This window comes from Aythya ferina (assembly GCF_964211825.1).
Source record: "Aythya ferina genome assembly, chromosome: 3".
Taxonomy (NCBI): Eukaryota; Metazoa; Chordata; class Aves; order Anseriformes; family Anatidae; genus Aythya; species Aythya ferina.
This window is the reverse complement of record NC_140298.1, coordinates 40,281,601-40,306,658: the sequence shown is the minus strand read 5'-3', so window position 1 is coordinate 40,306,658 and position 25,058 is coordinate 40,281,601. Positions and strand designations below refer to the sequence as shown.

Genomic DNA, 25,058 nt, shown 5'->3' with positions numbered 1-25,058 from the left:
ACAGTAGAATGGCATTATATAAGTCCATTCACAGCAGAGCTCTCTGGTCTGTGTTACATCATTTCTTTAATGATGTAACATGTTTTTTTTGTATAGCATTTGTATGCATTATTTGATTAACTTTGTTAATTTATCCATACTTTACTTTTTTTTCTATAATTAAGCATGAAGGGAAATATCTTTTGTTTATTTTCTTTGTTTGTTTTGTGGAAAAATCTGCATGTTCTTTCAACTTGAGATGATAGGATCTAATAATACCAGATTTTTTTTGTTAACTATTTTGCATATCATCTGTCAATAGTAGGGATGATACAGATTGTGTAATTCAGATTCATGTTATGATTTTTTTTGTTGTTTTGTTTTTGTAGGAATCACATGTTAGAACTCATATGTCCCGGCAGGCCACGCAGGGAACTCCAGTTCGTAACACTGGAAGTCCAAAGTCAGCAGTGAAAACACGCCAAGCCTTCTTTCTTCACACAACGTGTTGGACAAAACTTGCCCGTCAGGTCTGCAAAAATACTCTCCGGCTGCGGCAGGCAGCAAGACGTCCCTTTGTCCCTATTAACTGTGCTGCCATTAAGGCAGAATGTAAGATGTTTTTTTAATTCTTAGTTCTGTGTGCTGTGCTTCCCACCCATTTTTGTCTTTTAATTTTATTTTCTTTTTCAATAAACATTTCTTGTCTATATGCTTTTGCTTTTCATTTTTTCATTTGTCCAGCATATCACCAAGCCAGTGGGTAAAGTCTAGCTGCCTGGAATGGTTTTCAGGCTTTTTTAAAAACAGAACATTTTGGAAAGTTCTGGCAGGATCGGGGGAGGGTCCTGAGGGTGGGAGACATATCAAGTGAATTGACAGAGGGATAGTCGTTACATCATTCACTTACAAAAAACAAAACAAAACAAAAAAACCCCTGTCATTAAAAATCCCATGGAGGACCAATGTTGTGACAAAAGTCATGCTTCCTACTTGGCAGTGTGAAAGAAATTTGCATTTATGTTGTTTGTTTCTTTTGCTAAGCAGGGAGTATAGAACAATATGGGGTTAGTCAAGGAATAAGGAGCATTACTGAGGATGCATAAGAACTTGGTATGTAATGCAGTGATTTATGACATGATCAGATGGGTGATAATAGCCATGAATATTATTTCACCATAATTGCATTTGCTGTCCATTACAGTTTTAAAATTTTAGTTTTAAATGAAATTCCATTAGGCTTGTTCTTTTTGCAGCCAAAACATAAATAAATGATTAATTCATCAATAGTATGACAAAGGGTTATAAGCTGCAGATAGCAACAGTAAGTCTCTATGTTCAGGTGTTTCAATTCTGTTCCAAAGCCTAACAAAGTCACTGAGTATTCGAGCAGGTTTTGTACCTGTGCTGAGCACGTCGTTTTACTGACCAAACAACTTGGTTATCTTTCAGTCTTCATTAATACAGTTCTCAGAGCAGGCACTTAGTATTCCAGAACAAGCCATGCTGGCACACTGTCAATTGTAGTAGAATTTAAGAGAACTCTTTAGAATCTAAGATGTTGGTTTTATAATCATGTTTACTAGATTAGCGTTAAATGTTTTCCCAGAATACTTAACTGGGATGCCAATGATGTCAGTGTTATTTAAAAGAAATTTTCTCCTTAGAGGCTTAATGTCTACTTTTGAGTATTTTTCCCTTTTAACACCAGCTGTTTCTCACATGCAAACCGTTTACCTACTTCTGCAGACATCCAGACCGTGATGACATTTCTGTTTGTTGCCCTTATTTTTGTTGTCCTATTGGCCATTTTCTATTTTCTTTCAAAGCTGTACAAGTGAAGAGCAACTTTGATATTTAAGGAAATTGTATGTCCTAGAAGGAAAAAAAAAATCCTAGAAGAATTGCTTCCAAGGCTAGACTATACTTATATTTTTAACCTTTAGTACAAAATAACAATTATTTTCTGAGATGAAAGTGTTGTACCTTTCTATTTATATAGTTGGCATTGAATTCTACTAAATCATGGAAGAAAATTGTTTGAATTAGTTTCACCTGAACCTTGAATCTTTTATCAATATCCCTATTTTTCTTACTTCAGCGAGTACTTTCGCTGCAGTGCATCTTTCTACTCCATTAGAAAGATCAATCTGTTGTTTAAGGAAGAGGAAGAAAATAGAAAACGAAAGTCTTTATCCAACTGTTAATCATCAAAGTAGAAAAGATGTTACATACATTTCTCAACTTTTAAAGCAAAGGAGTGAAAATCCGAGATTTTCAACAGTGGAGTCATTATTGCATCAGACTAGGAATGTCATGACTTCTTCATCTGTTCCATTCACTGAAAAAGTGCCACATCAGATTATCATCAAGAGCAAATAGATTTTTTTTTTCCTGTAGTTTCTTTCATTATTCATTTCAGGTAAAGTAAAATCTGGACCTTGCGGTGTTGTCTTTTTCAATACTGTTGCTTCCTCTTAGACATAACAAATCAAAAAGTCATAGTTGTTGATGCTTTCTAAGCAAAGCATTCAAATTATTTTGTAATAGTGGTAACCACATCATACCTCATTTAATTAACTTTATTCATGTTTCTCTGTGTGTACATGCACACACACACGCACACGCATATATTCTGTTTCAGAAAATCTCTATAGAACCATATGGTAGCCTTACCTGCATACAGTTTGTGTTTCGTCATATCCTTATTCTGGTAAAACCCATTAAGTAGATCAATAAAAATTAGTCTTTCTAGCTTTGTTTGTCTACTTGCATTTGGTGATGTGCTTTTGGTGCACTATGTAGATTTTTGTTATAACTAAATAGACTCTTTATCTGAATGCCTTGAATTCTTTTTTAGTGATAGCTTGATGTATATCATTTAAAAAAGAGATACGTAGCAGTGATAATTTCACTTGTTGAAAACAACTGAGCGGTTACAATACTGAATGAATTTTTGTAGGTTAGAATTTTGAATGGTTAGAATCATGCTTATATGATAACCTGGCCAAAATAGCGGGTTACCCATGATATGATCTGACATGAGATAGTTAAGATGTCCAAGACCCGATTAAGGATTTGGAATTTGTTTTCCACGTTCATGTGCTGAAACTCAAATCTGATTTTATAGGTGCTTTGTAAGAATGACCTCATTCTGTGTGTGTGCAGAACTGGTGCTGGGTAATGTAACTAGATTTCACAACTGTGTTGTGAAATGGCACCATATCAACATTGTTACATACTTGGGAACCCTAAAATCTAAATAAAGAAGGATGGTAGGGCACTCTAACCCAAGCACTATACCACATTTTATGCCTTCTTAGTCTTTAGGCAATTTGTTGAAGTGCCAGGTTGTTGATGAAAGCAATTCCCAGTTCTGAGAAAGGAAGTCTGAACAAGCTAGTCAGAGCTTGCTCCTAAAATAAATCGGTTTTTGCATTCTGCCTGAACTTACCTGCTAATACTTCTTTAGTCTTGTAGGGGCATGGAAGCTTTTGGGAACACTAATCTCAGGCCCAACCATATTTTAGGGAGAAAAAATCAAAAAGAAAAAATAATTTCAGAGCATTTATTTGATTCCTGTAATTTCACCCACATCATCACCCTCAGCCCATTATGTCCAGTAGCAGAGAACAAGGCCCGGTTCTGTATTCTTCATTCCTTCAGTTAGCACAGAGGATTAAGTTTTTCTCATTAGTGAACAATGTAGCATGACCCCAGCTCGGATGCCAGCAGGAGGTAATGGAGAAAATGCATTCACGTCTCAGTTTAAACTACGGATGGCCACCAGAAGGTTTATAGCATGGCATCTCCTGCTAGGAGTACAGTCATCCATCACAGGAATCTCAAACTTTGTTCTGCCCAGAGATAATAGACTTGCATTAGTTTGTGACCATAAACTTGTCTGATGGATTTTCAGGAATAACTAGAAATTGGTGAATTTCAGTAAAAGGAAATTCCCTTGCTCTGAATCAGACAAAATATCATTCTTTTCAGCTATTTTACTTTTAGAAAGTTAAACAAAGTAATCCTGTCTGTGGTAGCACTCTTAATTAGAGGAAAGTGAAGTGGGCATTCTTCTCCTGGTGGTGACTGACAAGATCTGTCTCCAGTTTACAGGATTGTTGATGTATGCTTGGCAATGAACCATGCATCTGTGAACATTAAGACCTCAGCAAATAAGGATTTTAAGGTGTCTTTTTTTTCTTCCTCATGTATAGTTTTATCAATAGAACTATATTAATTATAGTAATTTAACTTTGTCTACACTGTCTATACAGATGTGATTGACAAAATCTTTTCAGTGGACGGTATTGCATCTAGAGTTATCTGGAAATGTATATAATGTATATGATCGAAAATTATGCCTTTAAATTTGTAGATTTAATTAACCATTTGGTACATGGTACTGTTTATTATTTGATAATGACAAACAAGAATTGAATAGAATATGCAAAGATCTTAGTGATTTGTCTTTGTAAGCAAACAGTCCATGCTTACTGACAAAACACTGTCCATTCATCTGAAGTAAGTAAGACATTTACAGGTCTTAGGTCAAAGAATTTCTTGTTTTCTTGATTTTGATAGCTGTGGAATTATCTTTTGGCTGTACCTAGAATTAAAATATTTACTATAATCTTTAAATATAATTTGTGCCAGATAGTTTTAGCCAGTAAAATACAATAATGAACTAGATTTTTTCCAAAGTTTCCAAGAAGAATAGAAATCAGAGAATATATTCCATAAATTCATTAGTTAATCTGAGTTTTGACAGCAGTATGTTGGAATGTCAAAGAGAAATAACTCACAAGTGAGAATCTGTAAACTGAAGAGGTCTACAAACCTAGTGAACAAAAATATTAAAACTCCTTTCAGATCTAAAAGAACAAGCCTCATTCACTATCACCATCTTCATAGCATACCGGATTTTGTTGTTCTCTAATATTCACAACAGTTATCCCTTTTGTAGTTTGAGAACTTGGTCTGTTTGGAACCTTAGAGAATCCATTTCACAGTGTGAGTCAAAATGTCATTCCTGTAGTTTTACTAATTGTACCGTGTTCTTTTTAGGGTTGTGGTGTCCTGAATTACATGCAATAGGGATAATTACATTACAATTACCCCTATTACAAGATAGGGATTTCCCTTAATTTTTGAGTATGTCACATGATGTTTTCTGTTTTGCTTGCTCTTCCTCTCATAGTAATTTTTAATATTCTGATTTTAATTATTTTTAGGTGACTGCTTTTGAGTATTATCTAGCTATTTGTAGAAAGCTGTTGACACTGACACCAAGAATTTTCTTCTGCATGGTGATAGGTCAGAACCCATATCTATATCTGTGTATTAGTCATTTTACCCCTTAAGAATCACTTTACATTTATTGCTTGATCCTGCTGGTATCCTTTGCAATCAGCTTTAGTTATGATTATGTTCAGTAATTTATTATCAGGAAACGTAATTCCCTCATCACATCTTTTTCCAATTATTTCAACATTGAACAGTGCAGATCCTTTTGGAATTGCATAGAAAATTGCTTTTAATCAGGGACTAATCCCTGACAAAACCATCTCTCTTACATCATAGCAGCTGAACAGCAACAGTCTTTTGTGATAGATTTTGTCAAAAGCTGTTTGAAATTCCAGGTTGGGCGATGCCAGATCAGCTGCATGTGTATGTGTCATGATTCTGTCAGAGGATCCTGGCAGACCCCTGATAGTTGCAGGTGCTGTTTTTCAAGATGCGTTGGTAGGAAGAGACCTCGGGATGTCTCTAATTCCACCACCTGCACAAATCTTAGGTGCTTAGGGCCTTTTGTCAAGCTCAGCTCTGTATATCTCCAATCATGGAGACTCCACAGCCCCTCTGGGCACCTGCTCCGTATTTGACCAACCTCATGGTACTCAGTTGTTTCCTTACATCTAGCAAGAACTACCATGTCCCAGCTTGGGTCTGCTGCTGCAGGCAGCAATAGCCGGCTGTCCTATTGCCATGTACCTCTGAGAAGGGTCTGGCTCTGTCTTCTCCATGCTCTGCAGCTTGGTAGTTGCATGTGGCAGTCGGTCTCCCCTTCACGCTCCCATCTCAAGGCTGACTGACCCAGTTCTCTGTACATCCTCTACTCAAGCTCCCCACCGCTGTGGTGACTCTCCAGTGGCAGGGTTTGCTCCAGTATCCCTGTATCTCTTAGTAGTGGGGATCCCAGAACTTGACAGAACATCTGGATGTGATTTCACAACAGCCAGGTAGAGGGGAAGGATCAGGTCCCTTGCCCTGCTGGCTGCACCCATGCTAATAATGCCCAGTATGCAATCGTCCTTGTTGCAAGGGCATGTGGCTGAATAATGTGAACACATTAAACGTGTTTTCCTTTTACAAGGTCACTGTTGGCTCTCTTTGTGTTTCCATATTTGAGCTGTATGCCTCTATTAATAGTTCAGCCCTTTTGCCAGTCTACAAAGCTACTTAGTGAAGAATGTTATCGTGTTTGCCCTGTTTTTGTTCTCTTGAATGGAGAGGAGTTTAAGCAATAGCTAAACACCAGCAGTGTACGTGCTCAGCAGTTTCTTTTTGGATGAATTCCACCTGGTCCTGAAAACTTGTTTTGATTCGTTAATCAGTTTGTCTTGAATGTTTCCTATGAACACTTCAATGTGAAATAGTTCCCACACTTTCCTAATATAAGGGGTTTTGAAAGTGAGCTTGTTGAAATTTCCCAGCAGTGAGCATTGTTACATAGAATTAATCCACTTTTTCTGCAGTGCCTTTATCTGTCTGGCGTATTTTCATCACACCTTGATCATCTCCTATTGCTACAGACACTAGCATGCTTCTTGCCTTTGATGTCTGAAAAAAACCACCATTAGATATAATACTCAAATTTTTGACTTTTTTTTTTTTTTTTTTGAAATGCCTTCTAATTTCTCTCTTTTCCTTACTTCACTAATACTAAAATTTTTAATGTTCACATGGAAACCCATATTTGATTTTAGGATATTTGTTGTTGTTTTTCACAACTTTCTGTGTAAATGTTCTGTCTATGGTATTACACATGAGGGTGATACAGAAATCACAAGGATTGTACAAATAGTGCATAAAGATCATAACATTTATTATATTTTTCATGGGAATCCATATTGTGCATTAAAGTCAGCTGTTGTTAAACATTGTTAAACATGTTTGACAGATAGCGGTACTTTGGAATACTGACCAGGGACCTTTGGTGAACATGTTTTGCTTCAAGCAGGGAAATTGTGCTTTTTTTTTTTTTTTTTTTTTTTTTTTTCAGTCTGTATTCTCAGTCAGCTTATTAATATCTCACTATGATTCAGTCTTTTTTTTTTTTTTTTTTTTTTTTACAGTGAAGACATTTAGATGGAAAAATTTCTTGCTGATTACTTCATAGTCAATGCTTTCTTATTCCCAAAGTAACTATAAAATATTCACTGTAGACCCTGTGCTTGTTTTACTAAGGGAGACAGTGGAGACATATCTTTCTACTCTGTCACTTAAAATATTTCAAGAGTTGTGGAGTATTAAAAATACTCCAGGCACTAGATTCAGTGCATTTTTTTCACTGAGCACAGCAGCACAGCATATTTTGTTTTATTAAGAAAAAAATAATGAGGTACTTGGAATTTCATGTTAGATTCCTTAATATAGTGAAATAAATGGTCTGCTGGGTGTAAAACACCTGTGAACAACATACTGAAGTACTTATTTCAGTCATTGCTGTGGTTACATGACCTGTGTGTTTTATTTATTTATTTTTTTCAAAGAGTTGGATAGAATCTGCAGAGATTGTAAATTTTGTGTTTTTCCTCAAACATAAATTGTTCTATAGTGTCCATTCATGCGTCTGTGTACTCATTCCCTTGTGTTGGATTGAAACACAGGAACATTTTGGTAAAACACAACATGGATACAAATTGAAATTATAATTACCATAATTTATTTGTAATACCTAGTTCCTGTAAAGCTTGTTAGAAAATGCAGATGTGTGTGTGCAAGTGACACACATACAAAGAAATGTGCAGCTTGTTGTCTGTACATATGAGAAGTAATTCCATGTAAGAGAATGCTAGTTCGACAAAACCAAAATACAAATGTGGTTTTGTATGAAACAGAGTACCTATGTTCTAGGAATACTGTGTGTAGGGATGTTTTATGTGGTTTCAGAAAACAGATGACCCATTCACTCCAATGAGTTTTAAAAAGATAGTTTAGTTCCAGTAATCTGGAAACTGCTTAACCTGGTGTCCTGTGGATTTTTGCCTTAGGTTGATTGATTCTGCTCCTCAAGTGTGAATCTTTTCTTAATAACCCTTCTGCATTGGGGGTTTTAGGAAGTCTGTCTATGTATTCTTGGTGCCTTTAAATGTGTGAGTTCATAGTTTTAGCATCAAATTGAGGTAGTTACTGAGCTGCTTACTTTTTGTTTGCTTTGCAAGAAGCTGCTAACATTGAGACCTTTGAGCTCTGTCATACTTGGTTACAAATGGGCGAATTTATTCACAAGTTCATAGTAAAGTTTTTTTTGTGTGTCTAAGATTTATCATGCCACAATAGAGTGGAACAGTCTGAATCACTGTACCATGGGAGTAATTCATGACAGAACTCAGGCTTCAAATTTAAAGCTCTCACAGTTCTATGTTACACCATTTAGAGCCAGACAAGCTTGTAAAGAACAATAAAGTGAAGAGTTCGGTGTAAATTCCTGCTAATAGCCAGAGCTGCTTTTATTTTACTACGCATGTTTTCATTTGTGTTTCATTTACCTAGCTGACTTTTTGCAAAATGACTTTGTAGGCAAAAAATATAATGACATTTGTGTTAGAACTTATATTAACTTTAAAAATAATTGAAAGAAAAAATCATAACATCACTTGCATAAATGAATATGTAGCCTGCTTTTAAATATCTACATAAATTAATATGTAGCCTGCTTTTAAATATCTATCGTTATTAGCATTGATGAAAAAAGAAGAATATGTGCTAAAAGGGGAAAAAAAATCAGCCAAGAAATTTGTGTTAAAAACTTGAAACTGGCTGGCATGTCCTAATCACATTTGTAATGGTAAAATGTTTAAACTGAGTTTTATTCTTTGAAATTCTCAGATGCCGATCGACATTGTGAAATTGCTGGAAATCCTCTGAAGATCAAAAGCACCAGAAAGCCACTGTCATGTATCATTGGGTATTTAGGTGGGTATCTGCTTCCAGAGAAAAATGAGTCAAATGATCATTCAGTGTTTACTGATAGAAAATTTCTATGTGCAAAATGAGAGATTAAACAAGAAAACTGTAAAGTGAATAAATATTCTGTTCTGCTACTCTATTCAGCTGCAAAACTGCATGACTGAACTTGGAGAATCTGGGCAAAAGGCTTTCTGATACTGGTTTAAAATGGCAGAGTGAAACCTGATGTAACTCACAATGTGAAAAATATTACTTAAAACAAACAAACAAACTCTAAAATGGGAGATACACAGTATGCTCAACGCTGCTTTGCATCTATGCCTCTTGAATCCATATGTAAAACTCCCATGTACTGAAGGAGCAGACTTCAGCTACACAGACACTTAATTTGATGACACTCTTAATTGGATAAAATAATAATAATAATAATAAAAAAAAAAAAGTAAAGAAAAAAGTAAAGAAATCTGTGCTGAGATTATAGCCAAGAGGACAAGGTGCTCACATAACATAATGGGGAGAGGAGAAATTCTAGTAATTTTAATTTGCTATTAAAAATGAAAATAGTTCTCTTTGTAAGGAGCTGCTACTGACTGTTAAATATTTACAACTAAGAGATGAAATACCCTAGAGGATTTTTATTCATCCTGAAATAAATATAGAAATCAATCTATTGATCAGAATCTGTGAGTAAGTCTGCAATATATTAACACCATTCTACAGTAGTAAAGATAAGGATAGAACTAGATGGTTTTCCTCAAAATTTTAACCAACAGGAGTTTGTTTGTACTACAACAAAGTAATCAATAACAGTTGCTTCACTTTCTGAAATAAAAATCAGCTATTAATGTAGCTTTGACAGTTATTCCAGATCATGAAGTTTAACAAAATCCAAACTTCAAAAAAATGGATAATGAAGAATTAACGGCCCCTGTCACTGAATTTTGATTCTCCTACCCTGCAGTTAAAGAAAAAAGCCACTGCTAACTTCCTACATGCACCCTGGTTGTGTTAGGTATGCTGTCATGGGAAGGAATGAGAGGTTTGCTCTGAATGACTGGGAAGAACTGTGGTTGTGGTAGGGGATGATGGTTCATCTAGTTGACCCCTTTTGGGTAGCCAAACGAAGAAAGGACACCATCAGTGTATGAGAAGATGCTGTATGTTTTTAGTGTCATGTTGTCTAGTCTGAGAGAGATCATATTAGTACCTCTGAAAGCACGCTTCTGTAGATTTAGTGGGAATAAATGAATTAACAATGTCAGATATCATTGTGTGTACTTAGGTGAAGGTTTCATGAACAAGATTAATGCTGATATACAACCGGTCATGTCATAATAATAATCATAATATTAAGTATCATGTAATAATACACAGCCCACAAACATGCTGGAATACAGTTAACAGCATCTCGCAGGTTCAACTCTTATTGAGCCCTACTGGTAAGGCAGAAAGGATATATCAATGCCCTGCACATTGTGGGTCATTGCTTCCCTTTATCTCTGTTCTGCTTCTTGGCTGCCGGTTCCACAGGTGAGATAGGTTAAGCATTAAAAGTAAGCCCTGTCCTCGGGAGAGGTAGGGTTAATCCCCTGTAATGTGTTCAGACTTCACTGTGCTTACTAAACAAACCCCCTAATGTGAGCCTCTGGCTAATTAAATGTCCTATATTGCCTCTTGGTTATGAGGAAACCAGCCTAGCATTTCCAGCTGGGATGCATACTGAGGAGAAGAGATGAGAGAGATCCAACTGCTTAAGCACCTCTGGAATTCAGGCTGCTTATTTAAGTGTCTCAGCAGGAGACTTCAACTTTTCTTTGTTTGCTTTGGAGATATATATACACAAATTATATATTATATATAGATATACATAAAAAATTGTATATATAATATTATATATATATGTTATATATATAAATATAAATATATATCTATATATATTTACCTTAGTGGTGTTAGTGGAAATGGGAGATGTTTTTACAGTTTTTATTGCTATTACTTGAGGCTGCAAGTTGGTCTCATAAAAATGCCTAATATGTTGTTCAGGTATTGTTTCTTCCATTTTATTTTTATTTTAATTTCAGAAGTGATCACAGAATCTGAATCTGGCCAGCTGGTTATTTGTTGTCTGCCTAAAGGGATAATTTGGATTATTTGGATGATATATTTAGTTCTCTAAATCAGGAGAAGCCGCAAGTGGCTAGGAGATTTACAGTGGGAAAAAAAAAAAAAAAAGTATACTAGGCTGTAGAACAAAGGTGGTAGCAGTAGGACTAAAGGATTCCTAATTACTATTGCAGTAATTCAAGACAATATAAAAATTCAGTCAAAAACCCTGAAATGCCTCACTACTTCAGGCATGATGAAGCAGTTAGTTAGAAAGTGCTGTTCTACAAAATGTGCAAATATTTGAAGCAAGTCTATAGGTAGAGGTTGAGAGTGCATGGTGTAAAGACCCTAAAGTAAAACTTTGTTGAGAAGTGGTCCTGGCAGTTTAATTAAGTTCCTTTCTAGAACTTAAAGGGAGAACTTGGTCCTGCTACCTTCCTCTGCTGCAAAAAGAGAAGGGATTGCTATTGTAGTAAACTGAGGATTAGTGACCTCCTTCCTCCTGTTAGCATAGCCTGGAAATACAGAATTTTATCCCGTATATGCTGTAGAGAGAAGGAGTTTGTGTTCTAGTCTGTTGATACAGCTGCTGGAATTATTGTGGTTGCTACTGGAGCTCTTTGGCAAATAAGATAATATTCTAGTAGTAGTAGCCCAAAATGTTAATAATTTCCTTCTGAAAATTGAAATATGTTGCCAAATGAGCATTTTAGAATCCAAATCCCATATAAGGATATATATATATATAATATATATATTCAATAAGGAGCACAAATCTTTCTACTTTCTAAGGTGAAACTTCAAACTGAAAGAGGGTTCATAATATGAAGCACACTTCTATTCCCATTTTAGTAAAAAAGCAAAATAGACTCCTGTTCTCTACACTATGAAAAATGGGTGATGATGCTGTAAAATCAGCCTTACAGGACTGCCTTTAGGCAATTACCAGTGTGTTAGTTTTATGTTATTCTAACAACTACTAATGTGTTATCCTGCTTGACTCTTTTTAATCAGAATCTCTTGAAGCGTCTTGGATAAGACTATTCATGATTTAGGAGTAGGATTGCATACTGTGACCAAACCACTTGTTAACTAGTTAGGCATAGTCTTTCCTAATTTGAAGATTGTTGGCGCTGTGCCTTTCTGGCATTCTGTTCCCACTGCATGTTCTGGCAAACTCACTGTGGCCATCATCACTCCTTTCTACCTATTTGGATATGGATGAAACTGTTTGGCTCTCCCACCTTCCTTTTAATGCCTTTTAAAGGTTATTGCAACTGCCTAAGTGTTGTCGCTGTGCATCGGCAAGCTCCTGGTGTAGGTGGGTGGTTTGAGTTCCTGTAGACTGGTTGTGAAGGCTTGCTGGGAGAATGGGTGTGTGGTGCCAGGCAGGTGTGTGCTCCGATAATGAGCTTTCTTAACACTTGTGGAAGAAGAAAAATCAGCTCTCGGAGTGGACTTTGACTCCTGTACAATCATATCTGTTTCTCCTGGGTGATAACTGAGCAGCAGAGGGTGGGGGGGCCTTCCCCTTCAACACTGAGCCTCCTTTTTTGTGTTGCATATACCTACCTCCTGCACTTTATTTTATACACAGAAAAACAGAAAGAATCACTCTGAAGAGTACAAGCCTGGGCTACAAAAGTATTTTATTTTATTTTTCTTACTCCCCACAGACAGCTAGCTTCTGGTTTGAAGGCCAGCCCCTCTGCCCACAGGGCTTCACTCTGCAACCAGCAGGGGACTCGCGCGGCAGGCCTCAGCCCGGCCACAAGATGGACAATGTTGTCTGTCTACTGCTGCTTCTCTGCATCTTTTGACAACTTTATCTGGCAGATTACTGGGAAATTCTCATACAGCTGTATCAGCTTTTGGCAATTGCAGCAGCTACCTGCTCTAAGGTGCACTGGGCAGATGAATTTCAGTGCCTCTTACCTTTCTTCCATCAATGAAATAGTCCTACTGCGTGAACTCTTAGATCCTCTGGGACATGTGAAACCCTAATAATGGGTATTAGAGTCTGGCAGTACTTGGGAAATCCAGTGCAATCTTGACATTTTTGGTTGTTTCTGCTGCGATTAGTGGGGTAGTTTCAGCTCCAGTCTTCTGCTGTAGCTCATTCCCTGACTCTTGAATATAGCAACTTATATGTGGGAGGATCCCTTAAAGTTTGCTCTTGTGAGAGAAAACATTGAATAACTTGAGGTTTTCTAGTGGTTTCACTGTTGTAAAATGTTTTTATTTGCTTGATTAAAAATCTGTAGGTGTGTAGCTCCAATACAAAACTCAAAAGGGAAGGAAAATGCAAACACTGAACTGTTTCAGTTTGATCTGTATTATCTCTTCACCTGTGAAAACCTTACACATCTACACCATTGTAGTAAACTCAGGCAATCTAAAACTAAATAGATTTTTTTTCTTATTTGGAAGGACAAGTATGAAAACTTGTGTTCAAATTGTTATTCAAGGTCCCATAAACACATCTGTGCTGAAGAAACTTCCATTTCACTAGAAATTTAAGTGTAAATTTTGTAAGCTGAGTGGACTGAAAGTTTTTTGTTTGTTTGTTTGTTTTTTTATAAATCACGTATTTCTTTCTCTTTTGTCTTAAACAGAAATTCATCCTGCAGTAAAACCCAATGTAATCAGATCAACATCAAGCCTTCAAAGTCCAAGTGCAAAACGACTGCTTGCACCCTCCAATCACTCTTCACTAAGTATTTTGGGAAAGAGAAACTACAGCCATCATAATGGTCTTGATGGTATGTGTAAAAATATAAAATCAATAAGTTTATGAATTGCAAAACTTTCTGTGGGCCTAAAATAAAGTTTTGTGACTTTTCTGTGGGAATATGGTTTTAAGAAATGACGTAAAATAAGGGGGTACATTCTGACAAATGTAAGATATAGATAGCATATTTATAGCATTGATTCTCAATGCAAAGAATGATAACGCGTATTCACTGAACATGGGTATCAATTAATACCATTAATGCCATCTCTTACAAAAACTATATGTACCATTTTCCTACTAATCTTTCTACTCTATAGGAGAGATCAAGAAAGGGATAAAACAAATTTGGTGAAAAGGGAAGGATGCAATGAATGCTTTATTTTGACTTACTGCATTTTTATTTGAAGAAATATTTTGCAGAGATACGCACTGCCTTTCCTGAACTCTTTTTGTGAGTTGTAACTTTTGTAAGCAGTTACCTTATTTGTAGTGCAATTCATTGTGGTGGTTGGGACTAGAAATCTGAAAGAAGCTAGACTCTGAAATAGGCTGTTCCGGACATGACTGGCACAAAAGACATGCTGTTTTCATGCTTCACAGGGCAAGGTAGAAATGAGAGGGACTCATTTTAGACAAGATAATAGAAATAGTATTCCAGATACTGGAAGGAAAACTCTATCCATTATCTTCCCATAACTATCATATTTTTCTGTCACTGTCAATGTTATTTGTATCTTGTAGTGCAAATACCTACTGTACACTTAACAATACCTAGAAATAACTGTATATTTTGACAAAAAGTGGTTATTTAATATATACAGTAAGAGGATCTCTTGGACCTTTGCTCATTGTGCAAACAGCCTTTACACAGTAGGCAAATAACATGCATGGCAACACAAGCTATTCAGTGGACCATGATGATAACCATGTGACTTAGATAAAAAAGATGATGCATAGGCATATAGGCATAGGTATAAAAGCAGAGCATTTCACACAACAGAATTTTTGCTGTGGACTTTCATTCTTAAGTTCTGTAATGTCAATCTGGTACTTATTGCATGTAATTATGAAAAAAAGCTGCTTTTTTCCCCTTCTGGGAATGCTACTCATTAGACTGGATTCTTTACATGATCTTTGTGAGGAGAATGACTTTGACCTGGTAAAGAAGATGATGTTACATTTCTACTGCAAAGAAAGTTGTAGCAATGAGTTCAAGGTAAACGTTACTATGGTGGTTTCCCCACAAGGAGATGACCTTGGAAGTTCTTAACATTTTTCTTCAATTTAATATCAATGTTCTCTTCAACATAAAGCATTTATAAAACCAATCATTAGCCACATTGATTAGTTTGTATCAAACAGATAAGTGTTAATGCAGTTTTCACAAAGTGGCATCTAATTTGAAAAAATACCATTGAGAACTGTAAATTATTGCTTTAGGAGATAATTATTTCTGCTTACCTATTTTCTATGCAAATGTGAAGAAAGCTTATATCCTAGAGCGTGGAAATCTGCAAGGTATATCTTGCTCATGTAAAAATGGTTATTTGGGTTCTTGTCCCACTCTTTAATTAAAAACATGCAAAGTATAGTCCAAGCAAACTGTAAAATAACTCCTGAAATATTAGGTGTGATATAAGAATGATAATGGAAATGCAAAAGAATAATTTCTGAATTAGATCAGGTATTCTAAAGTTAAAAGCATAAAAGTAATTCCCTAAACAATGCTGCATAAAACAGTAAACTGAGTACCTATAATGATCCTTTTTTTTGTTTGTTTTGTTTTTGTTTTCTTTTTGTTTTCTTTTTGGTGTGTGTGGTTCTAGATTTTCTGCTACTTTTTAGCATGTGCAGGGAGCTCAATGGTATGTGGAAATAGTTTAGTCACTATCAGTGTGTACTACTGAATGCTGTTTTTATAACATCCGAAAGTTACCATTAGCTTTCTCAGTTCTTCAGCCTCACGGTGAAGGAACTGCAGCAGGCAAAGGGCAAGTACTTGTGTGGACCTGGGAGGCACAGCCTCACTGAATGATGTTTCCTTGCTGCTCAGATGGCTTGGTATGGGATTGATCTTCTTAAAGAGTAGTTTTATTAGATTCCTCAGTTGAACAGAAGCCAAAGAGAAGTTTAAGAAATATAAAACTAGTTACTGGCCAAAGCTTATGCTTTTGATAAGTTATCGTCAAGTTTTGTTAACATTTGTCTCAGCATAAACCAATTGCACTATCGCCTTCTGCCATGTATCAGCTTTAACCAACTTTTTTATTTACCATCAGTGCTGACTTGAATCATCTCAATCTCCATTTTTTAGTAGTAGTTGTGGTCCTCTTGTTTTTTTTTCATTTCTTAATCCCTTATTCCCCAGGAAACAAAATGCACAGGAAAGCTGATCAAACTAGCAGTAAAAATACTCAACAACACCTTCTGTTCCTTTTGACTGAAAAATGCCTGTCTTTCATAGTTGCCATTTAACCCCTTTTCTGCTTATTGCTAAATTAAAAACCAAGCCAAATAAATAGAGAAACATTTTGGGGTCTGTAATTTATTCAGCTTCTATTCAGCACAGAGCAACAACTGAGTGACCAGAGCAATTTGAGAAATAGCGGTTTCTGCGTAATTGTACTGATATGTGTATTATTTGTGCAATGAAAGGTTTTGCCAGCCCCCAGAGTTTTCATGTTACTATAAATATACTAAAAAGCTGTTTTGATTCCAAAAGACTATTGATTGTTGCTGGTTTTATTGCACTGTATAAATTAACAGTATCCAGAAAGCCTACTATGGAGATGATATATTCTGTCTTCCAATTCATGCTTTGATGAAATGAGCAAACAGAAATGAGCACAGTGAGCTTACATTAAGTCTTATCTTGAGCTATTTTCATAATCTTAATGTTATTGACATAGAAATGTCTGCATGTTCAGGTTTGCTTTTTTAAACAGTATTAGAAGTTTGTTTTAAGCCATAGAAATATGTTTGTTTAAGATATATGATAATTTACAGTATTCAAGTAAATGTTACTTAAGCTTGTGTAAATATGCATATATATTGACATATTTGAAGTCAGTCTTATTGCTTAGGTGAGTTGAGTGTTGAAGGATCTGTTTAAGTGAGTGGGGTAAGATTATGAGAAAAACCATTAGTATTTGGTTTAATGCTTTTAAGAATAATATGCCTAAATGAGAACATAATTACCATTTTGTAGGGTAGTCTTTTGTTGGCTTAAGTCAAGAGTTTGGCCAATGTAGCACAAGATTCCCTTTCATGTCCCATGTATGTGCCTCCACCAAAAGTCTGGTGCAACTGATAGGGATAAGGGAGTCTGTAATTTCTGACTACTATTGCTTGATCTTTATTGAGAATGCTGAGGGAGATCATTTAGCTCTTTTCAGAAATAGTGGGGCTTGTCCATTGTAACTTGCTGTTAAAAGACCTGATTATCAGTCTGAGAGACATAGTTGTAGTTCTACATATGATTCATATATAATGCATAGACCTGAACAAAATTGCACTGCTTAAGCACTGCGTACTGCAGCTGTTATTCTGGGCTGTTGGTGTCTGCAAAAGAAAGATCTTGATCTGAGGCTATTTTTCCCTCTTCACAGTTAAAGATCTTGTACCTGTTTGTGTACTTTCTTGTAGGAGGAAGTTTTTCTGGATGTCTTTAAAAAAAAAGTGTTGTTTCCTTTATTTTCGAAAAACAGGAAGCGTTGCATTCTGTAGGATGGAATGAAAAATGTTGGAAACTTCTCTCTGTTCTGGAAAAAAATCACAGTATTTTGGGGAGTTTTCACATATGCATGTTGGTGCTTTTAACTATGCTGAGATAAGAAAGAATATCCATTGCTGCTGAAAATAAAATCAACACCAAGTATTTGAATGGTTTTCAGTAGTGAAGACAATCTCTTTCAAATGGGAAAAAAATGTCTTCAGAAAATCACGATGTTGCATAATGTTGCGTGTATCCTATTTTATGACTTGAGTTGATGATGAGAAGATTTAGGTGTGACTATAAAGCGCTTTGTAGATATTTTGAATCAGATCTTTAAATTATAGTGTCTGAAATTATTCCAAGCAATTACTTTCACCCACGAGCTGCTTAACAGTGAGCAACAGTTACATACAAGTAGTCAAGTTTTACGTCAGGCTGTTGTTTTGGAAGGGTGAGTAATGATAATTTTCTACTTAATATTTGGAAAGGTAAAGGTATTCTACATGAGTGTAATCTCTGTCAACTAGCAGGCATTTCCTAACTTTTATATGCATCAACACCAAAATGTCTACAGGATATCCAAGATGATAACATCACTAACAAAGTACAGAGATTATTCTGTGCTTGATGATACTGTTTTATTGATTTGTGGGAAGAAGCAGGAGAACTGGTTGTTCATAGCTGAGGAGTTTTTAATCAACAATCCCAATCCCCATTCTCTCTTCCCTTTTCCGGACCTTTAATACTGTATTTCAGGCTGAGATGTCTTAATGCCTTCGAGAGGATTCTTTTAACAGTCATACTTCAGTTTCTTAGGGAATTGATTATTGAAGTCATCAGCTGTATCTAAGAATTAAATGGCAATTTGGGGGTATATTTTTGTAGCAACCTGCACAACTCCAGCACAGCAAGATGAGAAAGTTACATGAGCAATTGGCAAAGCGAGAAAGACCTCAAAAAGTGTACCTTCTCCCCTAGGTGCTATTTTGGTCAATCTCTCTCTTCCTCTGCTTATGACTAATCAGTATTGGCTATTGAGGAGATGAGCAAGGAAGAAGGGCTTATATTTCACCCCTGTTTTTCCACTGGGAATTTCTCTCCTTTGTCAGTCACAAGAAAATATATGCACCTTAACTGACAATCGGAGAGACTGGAGTCTTTCCTGCCCCAAATTTTCTTGAAACAGAAAAAAACGAAACACATTTCATTGTAATTCATTTCACATAACCCTGTGCAAAATTGTTAGAAGAAAGCAGTTTTCACTGTTGGATTGAATTTCTCAGAAGAGGAAGATGTCTTTTCTCTAAAATGCCTGATCTTTGTTATCACAACATTATTTTTTGGCAAAGATGGAGATATTCCACTGAGATGTCAGGCTAGCAGCATGGAATGCATACCAGAAAATATCTGGCACTTAATTTTATAAATAAAACCATAAAATATCTCTCATATATGTTTCATATTAATAAACTATATGCCTACGTAAATTTTTATAAGCCTCATTTTACATACCAGTAACTTTCCAACTGAAAGAGAAGAAAAGAGATGTGATAATCTGCTATGTGAATCTACTTTTGCCATTTCTTCTATGCTGAAACACAAAGTATAATTAATATTGTATCTCATTTTTCTCAAAAGTGAGAAACAAATGCTATTTATTGTTCTACTGCCAGCTTTTTCTCTGAAATTTTCTTTGGACACATGCATTCTAGTTTTGATCTTTGGTATAACTAGCAAAAGTTTTGAAATGTTTGGCTACAGATCTTTTACTGAAATATGTGCACTGATCCTGATGGAAATGTCAGCATGGAAAGCAGATCTCTCTGGAGATATTGATGATGCTGTTATGTTACTATGAAAGCAGAGGACTTTGAAAAGGGTGTTTATAACTCATGGTTATTTCCTGACTTATACAACTGAGAGCTTTTATATATGTGACAATGTGAAATGCTTTATGGTAAGAGACTTGTTGTGCATAGTTCTATACAGTCATTAATGCCATCTCTGATCCTCAAGAAATTGACCTAAAACCCTTTTTACCTTTGATTGTTGCAACTTGGACAACACTAGCCAATTTCTGTCTATTTTCAGTATCCAGTTGGAAGGAATCATTTTAAACGTTTAGTAGAAAAAGAAAATGCTCTAGCACTTGCATTTCTGAATTAGTGTATTCTTTTTGCAGATGTACAAATTGTGATATTGGAGATGATGAACTAATGACAACTTCCAGTGTCCAGATTATGTACCTGGAAAATTACAGAGTCTGTAATTACTCCAGGGTGTCACTGATGAAATTGTCAATCATTTGTAGAACTAAGATACACCATCCAATGTTTGTGTGTCAAAAGCCTTTTTGTTGCTTTGTTATTTAAATTTTAGAATGATAAAACAATATTTTCCCTTCAGTTCATTTATAATGAGTTGATGATTTCCCCCTCTCCACTTCTGTCTTCATGCATCCAACCTCAGTGATACAAATGACACTGTGACTTCAGGTGAAAAATAATCAACAAGGAGGAAACTCATTGAATGTGTCATTTTTGTCAGAGAAATAGAAGAGAAATACCTTTCCAGAATTTATTAAAATGAGAAAATCGTGTTATCTTGGAATGATAAATGTACAGTCATCATTTGCCTATATTGAATTCACATTACAATTATCTCCAAAGTAGTGGAGAGCTTTTTATTATAAATAAAAGAACAGGCTTCTGCTGTGTGTCCAAAGGCTGCTAAGTCTGTAGAGTATTCTTTCAGTAGGTAAATGTAAGCAGCATGAACTCTTTGTGATGAAATTGGTCACGGAATGACTTGGAAGGGGCAAAACCATTTATGCAAACCCATGTTTCCCTGAATTCCATCTGAGAAAGAACTCATCATAAGCGTTAACAGAGCATATCACTGTGTTATGGTTTTGTTTGTTTGTTTTAAATATAGATGGTTGAGTGCTTTTCTTTTGCCTAAGTGAAAACACAATTTCTATTTAATCATAGTTCTCAGGCTTATTGTATCTTCTGAAATATGAGTTATTTCCAAAGGTGTTAGGTATACCATAAATCAAATAGGGGATTTTTTTTTTTTTTTGCTTTTATTTCCTTTATTTCAAAAATGTATCTTTGGATTTGTAAGGCTTCTTTGTGTACATTTGGTTCTGAAAACCTTAAATTTAGAATTGCATTCATACTTTGATACCCCACTTTGAGCATGCTGTACATCGCTTCCATTTTGTTGTACTAAGGAATTCCTGAAAATGGCAGTTCAATAGAAAGAGCAAGCAAGAGGGATTGCACAAAGAGGAAAAGGGAATTTCATGGTGAACTGCCCTCTATTTCTGCTGCTGAATCAGGGCTCTGTTTTTTTGTTTGTTTGTTTGTTTGTTGTTTTGTTTTGTTTTTACATACAGGTAATATGTAGGCATGAAATTACAGTAATATTGGCTTTTATAACTGGCAGAATAAATCAGCTCTTAAAACAGTAAACAATAAGAACAACACTATAATCAAGTTAGCATATAAAACAGTGCAGTTAACCAGAGCCTAATTCCTGGAATGCCTGCTTTTCACTGGTATTATTTTAAAGAATTAAAGTTTCAGAAAGACAATCCTGTCAGCTGGATAACAGGGTTAGCAGCATATTACCTCATGAATTACATGTTCTGGATTTGAGATCTGGAGTTCATACTTAGAGTGATTCTGTGTATGATTACTGTCAAGTGGGTTGATTATTTTTCGTAAGCTGTGATTGCAGAGTAGTACTTCTATTTTATTGCATAATGTAATATGGAAAGCACATTCAAAAAATGATTAGGCAGTATAACTGGAAGTTTCCTGTGTAGGGGGAAGATGCTTTGAGATATGTTTTTATGTTTCTGTACTTTCTTGCTTTTTCTTGTCTGCATATTGTTTCTCTGAGTTGTGGTGAATAGAGTTAAATCCAGTTGGAGGCCAGTCACAAGTGGTGTCCCCCAGGGCTCATTGCTGGGCCCAGTTCTCTTCAGTATCTTTATCAACGAGGGGATCAAATGCACCCTCAGTAAGTTTGCAGACAACACCAAGTTAGGTGTGAGTGTTGGACTCCTTGAGGGCAGGAGGGCGCTGCGGAAGGCCAGAGGGCTCTGGATGGGCCGAGGCCAACTGCAGGAGGTTCAACAAGGCCAAGTGCCGGGTCCTGCAGTTGGGGCACAACAACCCAAGCAATGCTACAGTCTTGGAGCAGAGTGCCTTGAAAGCTGCCTGGTGGAAAGGGACCTGAAGGTATTGGTCGATAGCCAGGTGAACGTGAGCCAGAAGCATGCTCAGGCAGGCAAGAAGGCCAACAGCATCCTGGCCTGTATCAGAAATTGTGTGGCCAGCAGGACCAGGGAGGTGATTGTCCCCCTGTATTCAGCTCAGGTGAGGCTGCACCTTGAGTGCTGTGTTTAGTTTTTGGCCCCTCACTACGAGAAGGGCATCAAGGTGCTAGAGCATGCCTGAAGAATGGCAATGAAGTTTGTGAGGGGCCTAGAGAACAACAAGTCTTATGAAGACCAGGTGAGGGAACTGGGGTTGTTTAGCCTGAAGAAAAGGAGGCTCAGGGGAGACCTTATTGCTCTCTATGACTACCTGAAAGGACATTGTAGCAGGGTGAGGGTCAGTTTCTTCTCCCAAGCAACAGCCAAAAATTTCTGCCAGATCAGGGTGTGATTTATTTTGTGGAAGAAATTGGTGTCTCCTTGGTTCCAAAATCTTACTATTCAGTTTTAAGTGTATGCAAGAGTTTAAATTGTGCAACAACAATACTTGAGTCTTTGCTAGATCTAGAAATTTTTGACCATCTACTACCTAAATAGTTATTTCCCTAGCTTTTCATTTATATGTATACTCAATTCTTTCTGAAAGATGTTTGGTAATTTAGATTATACTTTAGTATCTACAGCAATTAAACCTAAGAAATATATCTGGAAAAAAATGAGAATGTTTGTATTGTATGATAAAACAGAGAGATTACTCTGCAAATATAACAGATCTTTCTTCACTTCTTTGCTTGGTTTTATTAATAGGTTATCAAAATGCTGATATCCTGGAGTTAATAGCTATTGGCATTATATTAACAGATTCTGTAATATTCTTCAAAAATATGATGTTTAACAACCTCTGGGTACATCCTGCTGTTATGTGTTACAGTCCTCATCTTCCTCAAAAGAGGTATTATCTTGGGACATTAGTAATACAACCATGATAATCATAGATTTTGCATATAAATCTATGTGAAAAGCATAGTAACTCTGAGTAAGAGTGGACATATCTTACTACTGATACGTCTGAATATAAAAATGGGAGTTTTGTTTGTACATTTTGGTCTTTTTGTGGATGAGTGGAAGTGCTCTGCAATATATCTTTGTATTTCAAGACTGAAGAAACCACATTCTTTTTGTTTAATATGATGTTCAAGTCCTCAGGAAATCTAGTTGTGCTCTTGGTGATAGTCGTGTGTGTTTTTTTGTTGTTCTTTTTCTGGGAAGTTGGGCTTGTAACAGAAATTAGTCCTTTTTTTTTTTTCAAGAGTTGCTCAGATGGTTATACTTCCCCACTTGCAGAATTGAGACTCTGCTTATTCAGTTCTTGCAGAATTGAGGACATTTTACCCAGAACTGCAGCTAGTGTTGTGTGAACTCTATGTACTATAGACAATGATGAAATTGTACCCAAATTTTTGAGCAGGTCAATGAGACTGATAGTAACATTATCTTGCATCTTACAGATCATCAGCATTTTTTTTTATTTTTTTTAGTTATCAGGTTAGCAGGATGTTTAGTTACTAAAGTTATCCTGCTTCAATAAAGAACAGAGCTGTAGTATGACTGCCATAGTGTTATAATGCCAGAGAGGATGTCTTCTGCCCTTGGGGGAAAAAAACAAACAACAAAAGCAAATGTACTTTAAATTAAATAGGGGGGGATGAAGTCTGCATTAGCTATTGGCCTGGTCATGATTTCTCAGCAAATAAATATAACTGTGTATTCAACTGACTAACTTGTAATCTCTCATGTAGGAGAGAGTAATTAAGATTTCTGAATGTTATAATTCTCAATCTAGTTTGTTGATTAAAACAACAATCCATGAAAATTCTTAGAAAAAGTTCTGCATAGTTTCATAGAGCTGTTTCAAATGTGAATAGTTACGAAATTATGTTGATGCTCTGTATTTTTTTCTGTATTTTTTTCTGCAGATCTTATCATCCATGTTAAATGTTATCCAATTAACATCCAATTTAACATCCATCCAATGTTAAAAGCAAAATGAAAAAAAAAATCTTGAAATGTGAAACATCAATTAGTTCCATTTTCATATTTGCTTGCAGAAGAGGATAATTAAACAAAGGGAATGAGTGCATTTAACAGTATACTATAACCTTCCATATATTTTCAGGATCAGTGATTCTCATGTTTGCTTCATGAGACATCTTTCCAATCTGTGTTTCTGGTATTTTTCTTGTACATGAACAGTACTATCTTAGCCTTCAGGGCGAGCCTAAGAAAACAGGTGTTTTTTTGTTTGTTTGTTTGTTTGTTTTTAATATATGGATAAAGACAATACTCTAATGCACTGTGGTTCTTTTGTTTTCCAGAATCATCCAGCCATACAACAAGAACAATAATGGTAAGTGTAAAGGAAATTTCAGGTATAGATCAATCTATAGATACAATTTGTCATTTGAAAACAAAGCGAATTAAGTCGTATCATAAGCTGTTGGCATGTTTTCTTATAAAGTCCAGTATCCATGTAGAGACAAAATGGGTCTGTGAACTGCCATATTTCATTGGAAGTTTTGGGAAAAAAATGTCTGGTCGAGTAGCTTATGAAGTAGCAGAGCTGTACATTTAGATACATAAACATCCAATTACAGTTCTATTGTTGTGTGTTTAAGTGGTTATTATCATGTCAAACTAATGTTCATTAAATCTCTTGCATGCTATGTGTTTCACATGTCAGAGAGCATTTAAAGTTCAAAATTTATGTTAATTCTTGCATCACGTTGCAGTGCCACTGTGAGGCTCGTTTCTGACTTTACATTGAGTTTGATAGTTTGGGTTCCAGAAACAGGGAAAATACTTAAACAGTGTGACAAATTAAAATAAAATATATTTTTATGCATAAAAGTGTCATGGATTTAGTATCTGTCTTGGGATTTTGTAGGGTGAGAAATTTTTATCAATCTTTTTTCTGTTTCAAGCTTCTGATAAAAGTTAGATAAGGATTGAACAAAAATTCACATAAATAAAATCTCTGACTGGGAATATGCCTGTCTTGCAGGAATCTGGGGGGAGGTCTATCCACTTTTGGGAAGAGA

At 35.8% G+C, this 25,058-nt stretch overlaps 1 protein-coding gene across 8 annotated transcripts in view; it reads left to right on the top strand.

The window, feature by feature from the left end:
- MTA3 (metastasis associated 1 family member 3) overlaps window positions 1–25,058 on the top strand; it is a 175,679-nt gene that overhangs the window by 85,924 nt on the left and 64,697 nt on the right. For all 8 annotated transcript variants that reach the window (XM_084512660.1, XM_084512654.1, XM_084512659.1 and 5 more), the window contains exons 14-17: window positions 369–591; window positions 9,097–9,183; window positions 13,899–14,045; window positions 24,336–24,367. In XM_084512660.1, coding sequence (XP_084368786.1) covers window positions 369–591; window positions 9,097–9,183; window positions 13,899–14,045; window positions 24,336–24,367 — 489 coding nt within the window. The remainder of the gene's footprint in view (window positions 1–368; window positions 592–9,096; window positions 9,184–13,898; window positions 14,046–24,335; window positions 24,368–25,058) is intronic.